We start from the raw sequence: 17,298 nt of genomic DNA on the forward strand, positions 1-17,298 counted from the left end.
TCACTAGTGATGTCAGTGGGGCCTCCCCCAAACGGCAGGCATTCCCATGGGAACGCCTCCGTTTGGGCTGCCACCCCCCCCGGCCCGCCTTCCAAACGGGGCGAGCTGTCAATCAACATCGACAGCTCGCCCCCTTTGGAAAGAGACCCGCTACGACCGGCACTGTCGGTCGTTGCGGGTCTCACGCATGCGCACGAAGGAGCCGGCTCCCTCGTGCGCATGCACACTTGACAAACATCGAGGCGGTCGTGGACCGTACGGCCGCCTCTGAATGAAGGCCTTAGTGCTTATAATACACTTGATAAATCTGGGCCTCTGTTCCTTGTCAATGGTGATGAAGGAAGGTGACATGTTATCTATAACTGAAATTCTGTCATATTACAGGTGTGTCCTTATATATCTAGCCTCAATACACCATTTAGCACGACTTGCCTGGCGGGAGCCACCGGACCCCGTGCTACTCTGCTAGCGTTGTGTGTCTTTTCTTTGCCGAAAATGTTCTAAGTCACAATGTGATGCTACTAGGATGCTCCAGAAGACTGTGCTGATGAATTTGATATGCAACACTTGTATAGCTCTGTGTACCTGAGCTTGGAATTAAAAAAGCTTGTATATCTCTTTGTGCACAACGGAACTTCGAATGAAAAAAGCTGTGCCTACCACATTGTAGTTATTTATCCCTTCTTAGAGCCTGCCAGCAGGGCCATGGGGAGATTCTACATTGAAAGTATATTTCTATTCGTTATTATTTTTTACACTTTATGGGAAGAAGTTGCTATGAATATTACGAAACAAAAGTGGAATAGGCGCTCCTGCAGCTTAGATGCTGCTGCACCAGCACTAAGCATGAGAGGCAGCAGCACGGCCGCCCATCTGGCAAACATATGTCATTCCCCATCCCATTCATCCGCAGTTGTGTTTTGTGCTCTGTCTGTGTAGTGCAGCACTCTAGGAAGAAGCATTTTTTTTTTTATGTCAGGAAATAATACCCGCCCCCCGCCACGCATCCATTCAATCACCGCTGTTGTTTCTCTCCCCTTCACTAGTCCATTGGCTGTCCCGTACCTCTATCATCGCATCTTTTCCCGCCCGCCCCGTTCGAACATTTGGCTGACCAATCGCTTTGCGTTCCGACAGTCATCAGCATCCAATAGCAAGTTACTGATGACGCATGCTGTAGTTTCGCGGCAAAAATTGGCGCGCAAATGGGCGAGCGCTGGGGGATCATCAGCTGGGACGTGATAACAATAGTGATCCCGGGAGAAGACCCGACCGCTAGCGCTCCGACCGGCTTCCTACAGCACCCCGGCTGGACGCTGTGCCCACAGCAAAGAGTCACTCCATGGGATGTCTCAGTAGAAGGATCAATCAGGTTTTTATGGGAGATGTCCCAGAGAGCTGAATGGAATCTGGACTAAAGTTGCAGCAACTTTAAGAACAAATATCCGTGTTCTATAGGTTTTAGTCGCTCGTCTCCGACGTTTTCCCATGGTCCTGGCTTTTTTTAGCGTTTGCATTCCAGGTTATATGTATATGTGTGTATATTGGCATGGTGGTGTCGCATCTTTTAATCTGTTTAATTGAAAATGATTTGTTAGCCCTTTGTTCCGTAGCATAGCACTTCCATTTTGTGCAGCTTTTTTTTTTGTACTGGAGCTGTCATTCCAGCTGTTTTCTCCTTAGATAAGGTTTGTTAGCTGTGACTCCTAGGATGGGTAGTGTTATATTTACGTTTTTGAATATTGCACTTCCCTTCTGCATTTACTGATTTAAATGTACTGCAGTGCTGTACTCTGATCTCGTTATTGGGGCAAGATGTGTAAATGCTGCCTTGGGTGTGTGTATTTATCCCTAATTATCCAGGGATGAAGCCTACGTTTCCTTATATTGCTTATAGTGGGAATAATCTTTTGCAGTCTAGTGATCCATAAGCTCAATATCCTCCATCTTTCAAGCTGGATAAACAAGGAGCTCAAGTGGACAGTTGATGGGAGTGACACCTTTCTGTATACAGTCAGCTAGCTGTTCAGATGTTTTAATCTGTCAATTTCTAGGTGTATAAACAAATGTGACTTTTTGCAAGTGGATTCCAAACCTTCTATCATATTTCCTGTTATCCTTGTACTATGGGTTCTGTTATTTGATGGCTTTTGGGAGCCTTTGACAGATAAGCCTAATTTTTATCTTTGGGCAGAGGTTTTTTCTGTCTTCCTGTTTGGTATTTCCATATAGTGTTGGCTGATGTCAAGTTGAGGACATGGAACCTGGATGGTCTGCGAGACAGAGGGAATAACCCCTCTGATCATGTCCCAGGACTTTGGGGTGTCTTATGGCTGCGTTGAAGGTGAACTAGGGTCTATTTGGGAAGCTGGCACCATTCATGTCGCTGAGCAACAGATTGTCATTATATCAACTCCGGATGTCCCAGGAGAGGGACCTGCAAACCCTGGCCTCAGTGAGGCTGAACTCATGCTATTCACTACCCCCCAGGGGTCCAGTCCAGGATGTGCTGGGCAGAAACCAACCCTTGGACGTCCTCCGGTAATATCTTACCAGTTTTACCTCTCTTGCCTTGTTTGTCATTTTTTGTTTTGTTTTCCAAAGCAATGGTTTATAGACTAGGTTTCTAAATTCTGTACCCTCAAAAGGAAGTTTTCAGCATTCCTCTCCTTGCAAACAAGGGGTGGAGTTCAATTGTTTCCAGCCCCCTTTGCACCCGTTTGAGCTAATTGTTGCTCCTGTCGGGCGCGATCAGCTGTCGGCGCACCATTTCAGCTCTCACCCTCAGGGGGGTGCAAGCTGAAATAGTTGAAAAGTGACCCATTTGGACACCCAAACTGCACTTTTCACGATCGTACCCAGCACTTTGGTCCGGGGTAGCTGGTTTTTTTTTATGCAGCTAAACCGACCTCTATGGGTGGTATAATCTGAATCAATCGAATAGCGCCCCACGATCTTCCGTCACTATAGACAGAGATCGGCAAGCTAAAACAATTGGGCGGAATTCAATGTGCCTAAATTGAGTGAGTAATGAAAATATGGCCTGTTGATTTGAGAAATAATCCCAGCAAGTTGAGGTTTTGACTGCTGGGATAATGAAGTATATGCAGCATTACAGAGCTTCCAGTATTAAGTAGTAAACCCAGTAATTGTTGTAGTGCAGTTCGACATTTGCCTTTATAGTCAGTGTAGGCTAACACTAGTTGTAACCTGTACCTTGGCTTTGTAACCTATTTGTTCGTAACCATCAAATGTTGTTGCAAACTTGTTTTTCTTATCCTACAATATTGTGCCTGACAATGAACAGGGTTAATATGACAACACTTATTGCCTCATCTTGCAGCTGGCTTTTTTAAATGTTAAAAGGACATTTTTGTATGTGAATTAGTCATTAGTTTGTGTGTATTGTGAATATTCTAGTAAATATTATTTATCCTTGTACAGATGTGTCCTCATGCAGCTTTGCTGCAACTTGTGGCACGTATGCTGCGAGTTGTGTGCCCGTGAATGGATAAGTTTGTCTTTTCCGCTCCTGTGATCCATAGGATTGCATGGTGCGAATGGGGCAGCGGCCTGGCATATTGCGGTATGCTTGGTAAATCGCTTGCTGCAACGTGTGCACGTCTGATGCATCTGTAGTCTAGTTTAGCAGTGGTTTCCCAAACTCATTCCTCAGGGAGCACTAAAGGGCGATACACACTAGACTGTCTATAGTGTGTACCAGCCTAGCTAGCGACTGGAGCTGGCGGGGTGTCAGCTCGGCAAGTGCATACACATTTGCCAATCCTGGCACCGACGTCCAAGCTACATTCGACAGCATGGCCCTCGCTAACTATGTTGCCATCGGACCTGCTTGCCGACAGGCGATAATGCTGACGAAGCGCAGGTGTATTGTCAGTGAAGACTATGTGCCCGATATGTCGTCAGATCCAGCCGGATCAGACGATAATAGTCTAGTGTGTACTCGGCATAACAGTGCGTGGCTTCCATTTTTCCTAGTTGGTGCACAGGTGTATTAGTTGCTAGCTGACACATTTTAAAAGATCCACTGGTGGAGCTAATTATTTCACTTGTGATTCTGTGAGGAGAGATGGAAAACATGCACTGTTGCAATTGGTATGATATGCCGGCTGTCGGGATGTCTCCTGTCAGAATACCGACAGCAGCATCCCGATGGGTCGGGTAAGTATAGTTCCTGAACCTAAAGTCTCCCTCCTTCGTGCCTAATCCTAATGCCCCCCCGCCATCTCATATGAATGAATCCAGTTTACAAAAAATTGTCATAACCAGAAGTATCTCCAAATGAGCCACTACAGATGTGCTCTTAGGAATCCCAAAAGGCAAATGCCACCAGTCTGTTTCTCACCACTTGTGCGGTCGCCTAAATTTTGCTTGTGTTAACAGCCTTTGTGAATGTAAAATACAAGGTCAACCTCCTCCTATAAGTAACTGCATTTCTGGAGGGGGTTCTCACTTCTGAGCAATGTGATCCATTCCCTCTGGCAGAAAAGTGCTTGCAAGGGAGCGTCTTTCAGACGTGGGAATACAAGAGGTGTAGGTTGGTGAAAGGCTCCTGACTTGGGAAACCGGTATGGGCTGTGATGGGAAATATAATTTAGCAGATGTTTAAGGTGTGGCTTACAGGACAGATGTGGTGTTTGAAAGAAGCCGATTTGAACCGCCGGCCTTGCTACTGATTCCTTTCATGCAAGCAACCAAAATGCATAATCACCCCTAGAAATCTCCCATTTCAAAACAAAAATGATGTTACACATGTCAAAATATAGAAATTATTTTCAGTTTTGCCAACAAGAATCTTTGATGGGGATCATATTTTGTTTAAGGTGAACAGGCACATGAAACTTGCAGAAACAGTTCTGCATGTTTTATGTAAGTGATCCATTCATCAGTAGTGGTCTAATATGGCCACTGCATGCCCATCAAGCTCCAACGCAAAGTTTTTGGAGTTTCAATTTAGAAACTGACACCATGCCTGCTCCCGCCTATTGGACTGAGTTCCAGAGTGCAAAGTTCTGTTAACTCTGTTCCCACATGTGTACTCAAGATTAAATGATATATCGAACGGACGATATATAATTTGCGGATCAGCAGGTGTGTACAGACAATGTATGATCGGCGTTGTTCAGACATATTGCATCAGCCAAGCAGCACAGCCGACGCCCGATATATCTGCAGATATATTGCCACATCTTGCTGTGTGTATGGCCAATCAGCCGCCTGCCCAGGGACTGCCAATGATTGTCATCTCAACTGGGTGAGCAAATTCAAATACTCAGTTGTGATGTCAGCACACACATAGAGTTGCCTAGATTGTGTATAACTTACCTGGTCGTCCGCTCTGTCGGCAGATGACTATGCCAGGTTTGTACCCGGCATTACACTGCCTATCGTATATTTGATGCATTTATGTCTGGGAAAACTTAACATTCTCCTGTCATTGCTAAAGTTTAATCTTTCTGCGCAGCAGTGTGTCTGGAATCTTACTATTCCACTAGCTATTTGGTAGGTGCCAATCAACTCTGGAGTTTTACTTTGTCTTTTTGTAGCATTCTGGAACATTTATTTTACATTAAAGTGGAACTGTTATGCACACTGGAGCCCTTCCTTTTTGGGCTGATTCAATTAATAAATACTAAAGCTAAACTAGAAGTTGCTTTAGGAGATAATTATCTATATTAAATTGCTTTCAGAAGTACATATGTAAAAATATCCACACATTGACAGGATTTTTCAGCTTGTTTTCTTGAGTGCAAGCTATTTTTTGGCATATGATTGTCTGCAGTGTCCTTAATGGGATTACTGAAGGAAAACCTATTGTAAACCTCTGTCCCAGTGGAGAAACTAAACTTTCTCATATCTTCATTTATGATAAAATCCCGTTTTCGTGAGACATTTGTGAATGTTAATTAATCTTGAATAAACTAATTTTGTTTAATGCTGCTTTTAATCTTTCTTCTAGCACGATTATACTTATTTTAGGAGTCTGAAAGAACTAAAGTCTGTCGTCATTTATCTTTCTCTTTATACATGCCGTGTACTATGTTTTCAGACACTCACTGTAATAAGTTTATTTTGAATTGAATTCAGCATCTATTATAAAGTTTCCTTTTCTTTCAGGTGAAACGGAAATTGGATTTGGAAGCAGTACACAGATATGTTCCAGAGGGGCTTCAGACACCTCGTGGGAAGACAAGAAACCCTGGAAGAGGTTTGTGAAACTGAAATTCTGTTTGCTTTTGAATGGGTTAGCCTTCTGGGAGATTGTCCTGTTCAGCACTAAAGGTCTATGCACTAATTGTTGCACTGCTGCGATTATTAAGTATGCGTATTGCAGGGGAAATTTAAAAATTTAATGACAATATCCCCGCTATGTACAAAGGGGACCTTGGGGGACAGTTTGTTGCAACCGCTGTCCCTGCAACTTATATCCCCGGCAAATTGTAGAAAACTTTTATGTTTGTGAAAGACTTCTCCTGTGGAAGCTGACACTGCGCATGTGCACACTGTCAGCTTCTGCAGCTGGCCGGAGGCTGCATGACAGATTGGAAGATCTCTCCCCTACTCCTAAAGCTGGGTACACACCTAAAAGATATCTGCAAATGATGGTTGTTCATACACTGAACAACCATCATCTGGCCGCGGAATCCGCTGGCCTTGAGTTGTGACGCAACCACCTTCCCGCAGCCTCCACTGCAAGTGTATGGGTGGTCGGCTGATCGCCCGTACACACAGCACGATGCCGATGCGACATTTCTGAACGACGTCGTTAAGACATATCGCTGGTACACACTGGCCGACGGGCACACAATATTGATCGGCCAATATATCTGGAAATGTGTACCCACCATAAGCCTCCATAGGCTTAAAGCAGTTGACACCATCTGAAAAGGTGTAAACTGCTGAGTCCAAACTTCGAAAAGCTTTGCTTTTTGAAGTTTGGTACATTGGGTCAGATCGTAGTCCCCAATGATGATGATGGGGCTGCAATATGCAGTGCTTATTAGCACTTTGCTGGAGATTTCTGTTAAATCTCCATTGTGCCATTGGTACATAGCTACAATACATACTGTAGTAAAACAAAAAAGCTTGATTCATAGGCCTCTAAGTCTGTGGTAAAATATATATTTCAAAACACTTTGATCAAGTATGTTCCTTGAAAGGGGGTGTTTTTTTTTTTTTTTTTTTTTTCCTTAGCTATGTGCCTTACATATAGATTTACATCTGACTAATTACTTCTGATTTTGTGTTATCCTACAGCAGTGATGGGGAACCTCAGGCCTGGGGGCCGTATAGGGCCTGTTGAATCATTTGGTCTGGCCCTCTTGAGCTTTTTTTCTGCTAGCCTCATTTGGCTAACAGGGTGCCTAGAATGGCACCCTGCTGCCAGTATATGTGCAGCAGTGCCACCTGGAGCATCCTTACGATGCTTCAGACAATCACACCGCTGCCCTTACAGCTCCACGGAGCACCCTGAGGATACACCGGGCATTGCTGTAATAACTGGCGATTGTGACCCGCCCCCATGTGATGTCACACGGAGGAGGTGTGGCCTGCACTGGGTCCGCAAATGTTAAATATATCGAAATGGCCTTCAGCAGAAAAAAAAGTTCCCCACATGTGTTCTACAGCATATACTGGTTCATTTCTGTTTAAAGGAATGATAAACACTAGCACATGTTATACTTGCAGGCATCCACAACAGACATGCGATGCCTAATTCTTATAGGCCGGAACACTGACTTTGGGTTTACTTGCAGACTGAATAGACAGTGTGAAATTAGCCAATCTACTTCTGGTTATCTTAAGTGAGCACACATTTACATCAACCTGAATCCTTTTCCTATTTAGGGTTATCATAGTTTTGTGGCTATGGAATGATGTGTAGCTTATCGCTTGCTATCCTATTGTTCTTTGCAGGAGTAAAATCCCCAGGGGAAAGGTCTCGATATGAGACCTCTTTGAACCTCACAACCAAGAGATTCCTGGAACTTCTTAGCAAGTCTGCTGATGGTGTGGTGGATTTAAATTGGGCTGCCCAGGTGCTAAATGTGCAAAAGAGGAGGATCTATGACATCACCAATGTGCTTGAGGGGATACACTTGATTACCAAAAAGTCTAAAAACCACATTCAGTGGCTGTAAGTGGAATAACTGTTGTTCACTCATTTATTCATTAAATTATTCTGATCAATTTGTGTTTTAATGTTAACCAGTCTTACCGTATGTACTACTTTTCCCGCATAGCCCTAATTTGAGACAATAGCATGTTATTGCGTGTCAGTATCAGGTGCACATCAGGCAGACTGCTGCTGATCAGTAACATTGGACTCCCCTGACCCTCTCCAGCCCAGCATACAGCACTGTGTGCTGGACTGGGGAGGGACGCTGCTTCCTCCTGTGCAGCAGCAGTCTGCTCTCTCCCTGCCTGATGTGTTGCTGCGCTGTTATATAACATCCAGTGGTGGTAGGCAGAGAAGTGTTGCGGCAAAACCCCTGGACCCACCTTTGGTTAGTGTACACTTTATACACTACATAAAGTCAGTAGGGTGAACTAGACATTATCTCCGTTCTCTGCCCTTGACTTTGCTACCTACTTTACATCTAAAACTGACTCCATACGTCGGGACATCATATCCCACCAGTCCCCCAGCTCTCCACCTCCTCCTTTCCCGGATCACCCCCCCCATCCATTTTACGATCTCTGACATACTTCTCCCCTGTATCTGGAGAGGAAGTAGTGTCCCTCATCCGGTCCTCCTACCCCCTTGACTCCATCCCTTCACGTCTCCTCAGCTACCTCTGTCCTTCTGCCTGCTTCAATCTTGCCCACCTCCTTAATCTCTCCCTATCAGGCACTGTCCCTTCTGCATTCAAACATGCCCTTGTCTTCCCCCATTCTTAAAAAACCTACCCTTGATCCTAACACTCCAACTACTGTCCCATCTCTCTCCTCCCTTTTGCCTCTAATCTCCTTGAGCATGTCTACAACTGCCTCATCGCCTTTTTTTCATCCCACTCCTTTCTTCACCCTTTTCAGTCTGGCTTCCGTTCTCTCCTCTTCACTGAAACTGCCCTCGCGGAAGTCAGCAACAACCTCCTTGCTGCTAAATCCAAGGGCCTCTACACTGCTCATTGACCTTGACCTCTCTGCTGCTTTTGACACTGTGGACCACCCTCTACTTCTGCAAATCTTTCACTTCCTTGGTCTACGTGATACTGCCCTCTCCTGGCTATCCTCCTACCTCTCTGACCGATCCTTCTGTCTTCTCTCAAGACTTTCTCCCCCACCACCTCTTATAGTAGGTGTTCCCCAAGGTTCTGTTCTTGGACTTCTCCTATTCTTACTCTATATGTCCTCACTAGGTGAAATAATCAGCTCTTTTGACCTCCAATATCATCTCTATTCTGATGATACTCTGATCTACCTTTCCTCCCTGACCTCTCCCCCTCTCTCCTTACTCTTATCTCTTAACTGTTTCTTTGCTATCTCTTCCTGGATGTACCAGCGATTTTCTTAAACTTAATTTGTCTAAGACTGAGCTGATCGTTTTCCCACCCCCAAAATAACTGCACTTTCCACAATTTCTTTATCAATTGATAGCACAACTATCTCCCCTAGCCCCAAAGTGCGCTGTTTTGCAGTTATCCTGGACTCCTTCCTCTCCTTCAAACCACATATCCAGACTCTATCGCAGTCCTGTTTTCATCTTAAAAATATTTCCAAGATTAGACCCTTTCTCACCCAGGATGCCACTAAAACCCTTATACTCATTGGTCATCTCCAGATTGCACTACTGTAACCTACTATCTGGCCTCCCCAACTCCCTTCTCTCCCCTCTCCAGTCTGTCCTCAATGCTGCTGCTCTACTCATCTTCTGCTCCCTTTCCTACAAGCTCTCAACTGGCTCCCCTTCCTTTCAGAACCCAATTCAAGGTTCACACTCTTACAAAGCCCTCACCCATTCCTCTCCCACTTACATCTCGGACCTCATCTCCCTTCACTCTTCCTGTCTGCCCTCTTCTTTCAACAAATGCACGCCTTTCAAGCCAATTGATTACTTCCTCTCCCTCCAAGATTTTGCCTGCACTGCTCCCCACCTTTGGAGCTCTCTCCCTCTTCCCATCAGACTCTCCACCTCTCTAAAATCCTTCAAACGGGACCTCAAGACCCACTACTTCATCAAAGCCTTCCAGCTATCATCTTAACTTGCTGCTACATACTGCTTCCTCCCTGCCTACGCCATCTGTCAACCTGTTTGCCCCTCCCCTTTAGAATGTAAGCTCTGAGGAGCAGGGCTCTCTACCCTCTTGTGTTTCTCCTTCTCTACTTTAATCTACTTCTTACCCCCCACAGGACACCTAACACTTGGTTGCTTTGCCCTGTTGCATATCTAGGTGTTATGGTCACTTATGTAGCAATGTATATTATCCATGTCCTTGTCCTGTAATGCATTGTACTGTAAGTCACTGGTCAACTTATTTGTTTGTACTTTGTAAGGAGCTGCAGAACACTTGTGGCGCCATATAAATAAATGATGATGATTAGCGCTATGGCTGATTTCATCTGCCTTTGTCATAGGGGGAGCCGATCTGTGGTGGAGTCCAGCAGTAGGTACCAAATGTTGGTTAAAGATTGTCAGGATCTTCTAGCCACAGAACAGCAACTGGATGATCTACTCCACATGTGCACCACGCAGCTGAAACTGCTTACTGAGGAGTCAGAGAGCCAACAATATCCTTTGTGTCGTGTGTTGTCATAATCATGATTCTTCTACCCTTCTTGAATTGACAGAAACATAAAATACTGAGACAAAACTAGTGTTTTCTGCATTCTCCCTCCACATTATAGTTCCACACTCCTCCATTCTTTTCTAGGCACACAGATGCATAAAATTAACATAGCGCTGTGATTCTATAGATTGAAATGTAATAAATTTTTCTTGGATAGTCAATGGGGATACATTTAGGAAGCCGGCGGCCGCAATACCGACCGCTGGCTTCCCGAATACTTAATACCGGCTAGGGTTAAATGAGAGGCGTCTAAAATCTAGACTCCTGTCATTTTCCCGACGCCGGGAGACAGGCGCCTGGCATCCCGATCGAAGGTTTAGGGCACCCGGTGGCGACTTAGGCACACCCCGGGAGGGTTAGGATTAGGCTACTGGGAGGGAGAGCTAGGGTCTTAGGTTTAGGCAGCGGGGAAGGGAGGGTTGGGCACTTAGAGGGGGGAGGTTAGGGGGGTTGTTTAGGTTGGTTTTTACTTACCTTAGGGACGATCAGGATTTCCAGCGCTGTCGGGATTTAGCAGCCGGGCTCTGCTCCATTGTCAGGCTGCCGGGAATGGAACTGGCAGCTGGGATTTCATACCGAATGCAGGCAATGATACACAAGTATTTTTATTAAAAATAAAATTTTTGGTAGTCCTTTTCCTTAACTGGTTTCACATTGGGTTATGTCACCTGCCAGGACCTCCGCAGTATTGCCGATCCCTCAGAGAGGATGTTGATGGTAATCAAAGCTCCACCAGAAACCCAAATGCAGGTTTCAGATCCCACAGAGGTAAGTTGAGCAATTGGTATACACACACTGGGGTCCGCCGCCTCCCTGTTGACAAACCCAAAACACTGAACATCTCTCCATAATTCCTGAAATTTAAGTTTTCGTTGTTCCATGGGGGATACTGGAATAATGGTTATAGGTGGAGCTAGAGGAGCATGGGCACCAAATAGTTAAGTTTGAAGCACAAGCACAGGCTCATCCTCCCCTATACCACACCACCTGTATCCGGCAGCCAGGTTTTTTTAAGTGGTGGCAAACTAAGCTGGGCATGTTTATTCAGCTACATCTGAAAGTTGTGTGTATGTATCCTTGCAAAAGTATTCACCCCCTTGGCTGTTTACCTTTTTTGTTACATTACAACCTGTAATTTACTGAATTTTTTTAATCTGAATTTTATGTGATTGATGTGCACAAAATAGTCTAATTTGGTGAAATGAGAAGAAAATATATAAAGAATCTTTATAAATCAAATTCTGAAAATTGCCATGTGCATATGTAATCACCCCCTTTGCTATGAAGCCCCTCAAAAGTTCTGGTGCAACCAATTATCTTCAGAAGTCACATAATTAGTGAAATGAAGTCCACCTGTGTGAAATTAAGTGTCACATGATCTGTCAGTATAAGCACACCTTTTCTGAAAGGCCCCAGAGGCTGCAACACCACTAAGCAAGAGGCATCACACCATGAAGAGCAAGGAGCTCTCCAAACAAGTCAGGTACAAAGTTGTTGAAAAGTACAATTCTGGGTTGGGTTATAAAAATAAAAATCCAAATCTTTGATTCCCCTGGAAACCATCAAATCCAGCAAATGGAAAGAACATGGTACCACAACAAACCTGCCAAGAGGGCTTTCTCGCCAAAACTCACAGACCGGGCAAGAAGGGCATTAATCAGAGAGGCAGCACAGACCAAAGGTAACCCTGAAGGAGCTGCAGAGTTCCACAGCCGAGACTGGTGTATCTGTGCATGTGACCACAATAAGTCGTACACTCCATAAAGCTGGGCTCTATGGAAGAGTGGCCAGAAAAAAAACATTACTTAGTGATAGAAATAAGACACGATTTGAGTTTGTCAAAAGGCATGTGGGTGACTCCCCAAATGTATGGAGGAAGGTGCTCTTGTTAGATGAGACTAAATATGAACTTTTCGGCCACCAAGGAGAACGCTGTTTGGCGCAAACCCAACACATCCCATCACCCCAAGAACACCATCCCCACAGTGAAACATGGTGGTGGCAGCAACATGCTGTGGGGATGTTATTCAGCAGCAGGGACTGGGAAACTGTTTTGAGTTGAGGGAAAGATGGATGGTGCTAAATACAGGGATATTCTTGAGCAAAACCTGTTTCAGTCTTCATGTGATTTGAGACTAGGACAGAGGTTCACCTTCCAGCAGGACAATGACCCGAAGCATACTGCTAAAGCAAACACTCCGATGGTTTAAGGGGAAACATTTAAATGTGTTGGAATGGCCTAGTCAAAACCCAGATCTCAATCCAATTGAGAATCTGTGGTCAGACTTGAAGATTGTTCAAAAGCGGAAACCATCCAACATGAAGGAGCTGGAGCAGTTTTGCCTTGAGGAATGGGCAAAGATCCCAGGGGCAAGATGTGGCAAGCTCATAGACTTATCCAAAGTGACTTGCAGTTGTAATTGCCGCAAAAGGCAACTCCACAAAGTACTGACTTTAGGGGGGTGAATAGTTATGCACTCTGAGGTTTTCTGTTATGTTGTCCTCAATGTGTTTTTTGTGTTTTTTTTTTTGTTTGTTTTTTTTTTTTTTTTTTACTTTTTAATATTGTGAATCAAACAACTTCACAGTAGTAGGCATGTTCTGTGAATGAAATGATGCACTTCAAACAATCTATTTTAATTCCAGATTGTGAGGCAACAAAACATGAAAAATGCAAAGGGGTGAATACTTTTGCAAGGCACTGGGGTGTGTGTCTGTGTGTGTATATATAATCTATATATATCTTCTCACATCGCCAGCACTACCGCAGAGGCAGCACTCACGCCAGCCGCTCCATTTGTACCCTGCTTCGGTGAGCAGTGCACTGGCAACTTGGTCAATGACAATGACCAGTCCCCAGAACGCACAGCGGGGACACAGTTGTGGCTGGAGCACAGGGACACAGGTTTCTGTTGTGGCTTACAAAGTGTTTGACACCCACCAGAGTGTTATCTACACAATACATAACTAATGCTGCTTCTCTCCTTCCTCCCTGGCACTTTAAAAAATTTAGTGTGAATGGCTCTGTGCCCACCCTTAAACCCCTGTCTGGCATGGGGTTCTTTGGCACATTTAGGTCATGGGTTTCAACCCTTCTTTTTTTTTTTTTCTGTGACAGGTCTTTTCTTCCTCTCCTCCTACTCCGTGTCCTTGGGCTTTGTTAGTATTATCTGGCTGCAGGAGGAGCCTCTGCTGCTGCTTTAAACTTAACTATTTGGTGCCCAGGCTCCTCCAGATCCACCTACATCCCATTGTGGACTCTGGTATAAACAAAAATCCAGTTTATCGCAAGAACCACTATGAGCTCTCATCTGGTAGCAAAAAAAAAAGACACTGGTAATGTCACTCTTGGATCTAGAATAGCTAATACTGACAAGATTCCAGTGCTTCAGGCTGTGGAGCTCACTCTTGACATAGGGCCTGATTCTGAGTTGTATGCTATAACATTCACAGCTGCGATGGCGCACACAGTTTATGTGCAATAATATGCTAATGCCTCCTAACACGTCCGACTGTGTGATGGACTGAGCAAGTGGTCACAAAAATAAATTTCACATAAATGTAATGCAGATGAGAGCAGTAAAAGTAATTCAACAGTTACTGAGGTAGCACCTCAGAGTATTTTCACACAACAGTACATTGGTGGCCTCCATAGATCACCAGGGAGACACTGTAAGCAAAGCTATGATGGTACCAAAACCAATATTGCAGACGGGGACAATGTTGTGGCCGATATCTGTGCTGATAGCAAGTTATTCCAGGGGATTTCCCTCTACATGTGGAACTCTTTTGGCTACTGATAAAGGCTCCTCAAGTGGACATTATGGCGTCAAGCCAGAATGCTGACTTATCCAAATGTCTTTTGAAACACAATGATAGGGACAGAGGAGTGGATGCAGTTTTAATCCCATGATTAAAGAGCTAACTAAACTTGCACATTAGTTTACAAGACTAAAGAGCGTGTTTCCTGCAAAAAAGAATGAAGTATAAAGAACTGTGTAGTCATTGCTCTGGGTGCAAAGTTATTTTGCAATTAAACTGATGTACAGTGTGTTCTGAGAACATGAAGTGGTTTCTTGCAATCACATTTTTATTTTCCTTCCTAGGGTCTACAGATTTCCCTGAAAAGTACTCGTGGACCCATCGATGTGTTTCTTTGTCCAGAAGACACTTCTGGGGTCTGCAGCCCTGTCAAAACTCCTACAAAAGCCACACGTTCATCCAATCCATCTCCCAGCGCACACAGTTCTGATGAGTCGTCAGCTTTGACTCCCTCCCATGACATTGGTTTAGGCTTACGGCCTAGTGAGCAAGGTGAGGTTACACCTCTTCTAGACTGAGTACAATATGTGAATGTAAATTTTGGTTGTCCTCAGGTGTCATAAAATATCTGAACTCCATCATACTTTAATCTGCTAGGAACATAACTTGATATCATACAGGCCTAACTGTAGTGTGTAGGCATTTGTGTGTACATTTATTTTCTCCTGCTACGGTCTGCCGTTTCATCTGCTACTTTGTGTATTGACAACAGGATGGGAGCCCCTAATTGGCTATCACCTGCAGACATGCTAAGTGACATGAGCAGTCCTACTTTAGACCCAACCTTGCATTAATTGGGGTGTCTGTGTAGGGATTCCTTTTACAGTCTATATATCCCCCACTGATGCAGCTTATAAAACGTAGGAGCTAGATTAAAACTCTTAAAATTTCAAGTAGCCAAATGACTTGTGCAATGTTGAGCACAGGAGGGTGTCCCACATGATTTTGAGACCGCACTGCAATATGACGCCTTACATTTTGAATGGACCAGTTATGTCGTTCGAAGGAGGTAATTGCTCACTTATGTATACACTTTCAAGGTTTGCCGTTCAGGTTACATTTATAGAACTAGTCTGAGTCATGTGAATAGTCTGGTGCTCTTATTCTGTAATCCATGTCTTTGCATGTAGCCCATGTTTTCTTTTCACACTCCATTCTGTTCCTAGAGTCATTGCTATCACCGGAAACAGATCTTCCATTGGGCTACACTGCAGAAGACCTTCAGCTTTCTCCTACTGCTGCCCTGCCAGACTTTCTTTCCGATGAGTTCATCAGTTTGTCTCCTCCCCTTTCTAATGAGTACCACTTTGGGCTGGAGAACACTGAGGGTGTCAGTGAACTCTTTGACTGTGATTTTAGCGACCTGTCATCATTTGACTTGTGAACTGGGAAATGCAACCATATTTTCCTAGCATCTCCACCAAAGTTTGTCCTGCATGAAACTGCTCACACTCTGCGAAGACTCCATGATATTAGGAAAACAAGATTTTCAAGAGTGTCTTCATTCGGTAGCAGCAAAAGGATCTTGTTAGGATTATGGAGAAAATGTAATATATATATATATTCTGAGCCCTTGGTTTTCAGGCTGGTGTGGTTCTGTAGCAGTCATAGCACTTACTTTGAGCTGCTGTAGACATAAGCAAGAAAAGCTTTTTGTTCCATAAGACCTGCATGGTTCCTGCAAACCCCAGGAGCAATGCAATTCTTCCCTCCCACAATCTGTTAAGTGGTGCACTTAATTATGGCGTTCATACAAACTAACCTGCTGGTTATTGAGGGTGCTTTGCTTTACATGTCCCTTTAAAATGAGTTGTAATGTGTTGCCTTATAATTTATTTGATTATAAATAATTGTTTTATAACCTGCCAATTTAGTTGTAGTAGCCATTTACTTAATGTGTTTCAGGATTCTACAACCAGAGTTCTGACCAACTATGCTCCGAGTTCTTCTGTCACATTAAAGCGTTTCAAAAGAAACCGCTATAGTGTAACGGGAACTTCCGGTGTGCAGTGTGTCCTTATTTGGGCTTTAGAATGCTGACTGCTACATTTTTGTAGCAAAAATGCAGAATTCCTAAAGGTTTGACATTGCTATAAGCTGCATAATACTGCTTTGTACAGTCCTTGGTCAGATAAATTTGACCTTTTACCCTTAACATCCTGCTGCCCACAGAAAAGGCACAAAGATTTATCCCCCATAGCTCATTATATAGTGTCCTCAAAACAGTATTTATAAGTGTTTTGTTTTGACCCCTGTACTCTGGAGGATTAGAATGGCACTTTTTCATGACTATTCACCTAAACCGTCAGGATCAGTGTGTTTGCAAACAACCTTGCTTAATTTATCTGTTTAATCCTGTTTTGTTTTCCTTGTTTGCAAATAAAGATTTTTCAGCTGGATGGTTTGTTCCCGAATAAGTAACATTAATACGTTAAACATAGTATATAACTTTTGTAGCGGTCTGAAAACTAGAACTCCAAACTCTCTGGCTATAGAAACTGATGGCAGCTATAGTAAGATGTAGTAAACTAAAGGCCCCCATACACAGCACAATATACGTGCCGATCCGACGGATCAGCACGATATAGGTGCTATATCGTGCTGTGTATGGGCACAATATCGTATCTGAGAGCGTGCTGTGCGCTCGCACGGAGTCGTACATCGT

The 17,298-nt window shown here is 44.1% G+C and overlaps 1 protein-coding gene across 1 annotated transcript; it reads left to right on the top strand.

The window, feature by feature from the left end:
• Positions 1–1,163: 1,163 nt before the first annotated feature.
• Positions 1,164–17,026, top strand: E2F1 (E2F transcription factor 1). Its single transcript, XM_088480806.1, has 7 exons — positions 1,164–2,541; positions 6,139–6,229; positions 7,939–8,158; positions 10,600–10,752; positions 11,465–11,579; positions 14,918–15,125; positions 15,800–17,026. Exons 1-7 carry the CDS (start codon positions 2,269–2,271, stop codon positions 16,015–16,017), a joined length of 1,278 nt encoding a protein of 425 aa, XP_088336932.1. The 5' UTR covers positions 1,164–2,268; the 3' UTR covers positions 16,018–17,026.
• Positions 17,027–17,298: the final 272 nt, after the last annotated feature.

Source organism: Taudactylus pleione, unplaced genomic scaffold (assembly GCF_031769625.1).
Source record: "Taudactylus pleione unplaced genomic scaffold, aTauple2 ptg000256l, whole genome shotgun sequence".
Lineage (NCBI taxonomy): Eukaryota > Metazoa > Chordata > Amphibia > Anura > Myobatrachidae > Taudactylus > Taudactylus pleione.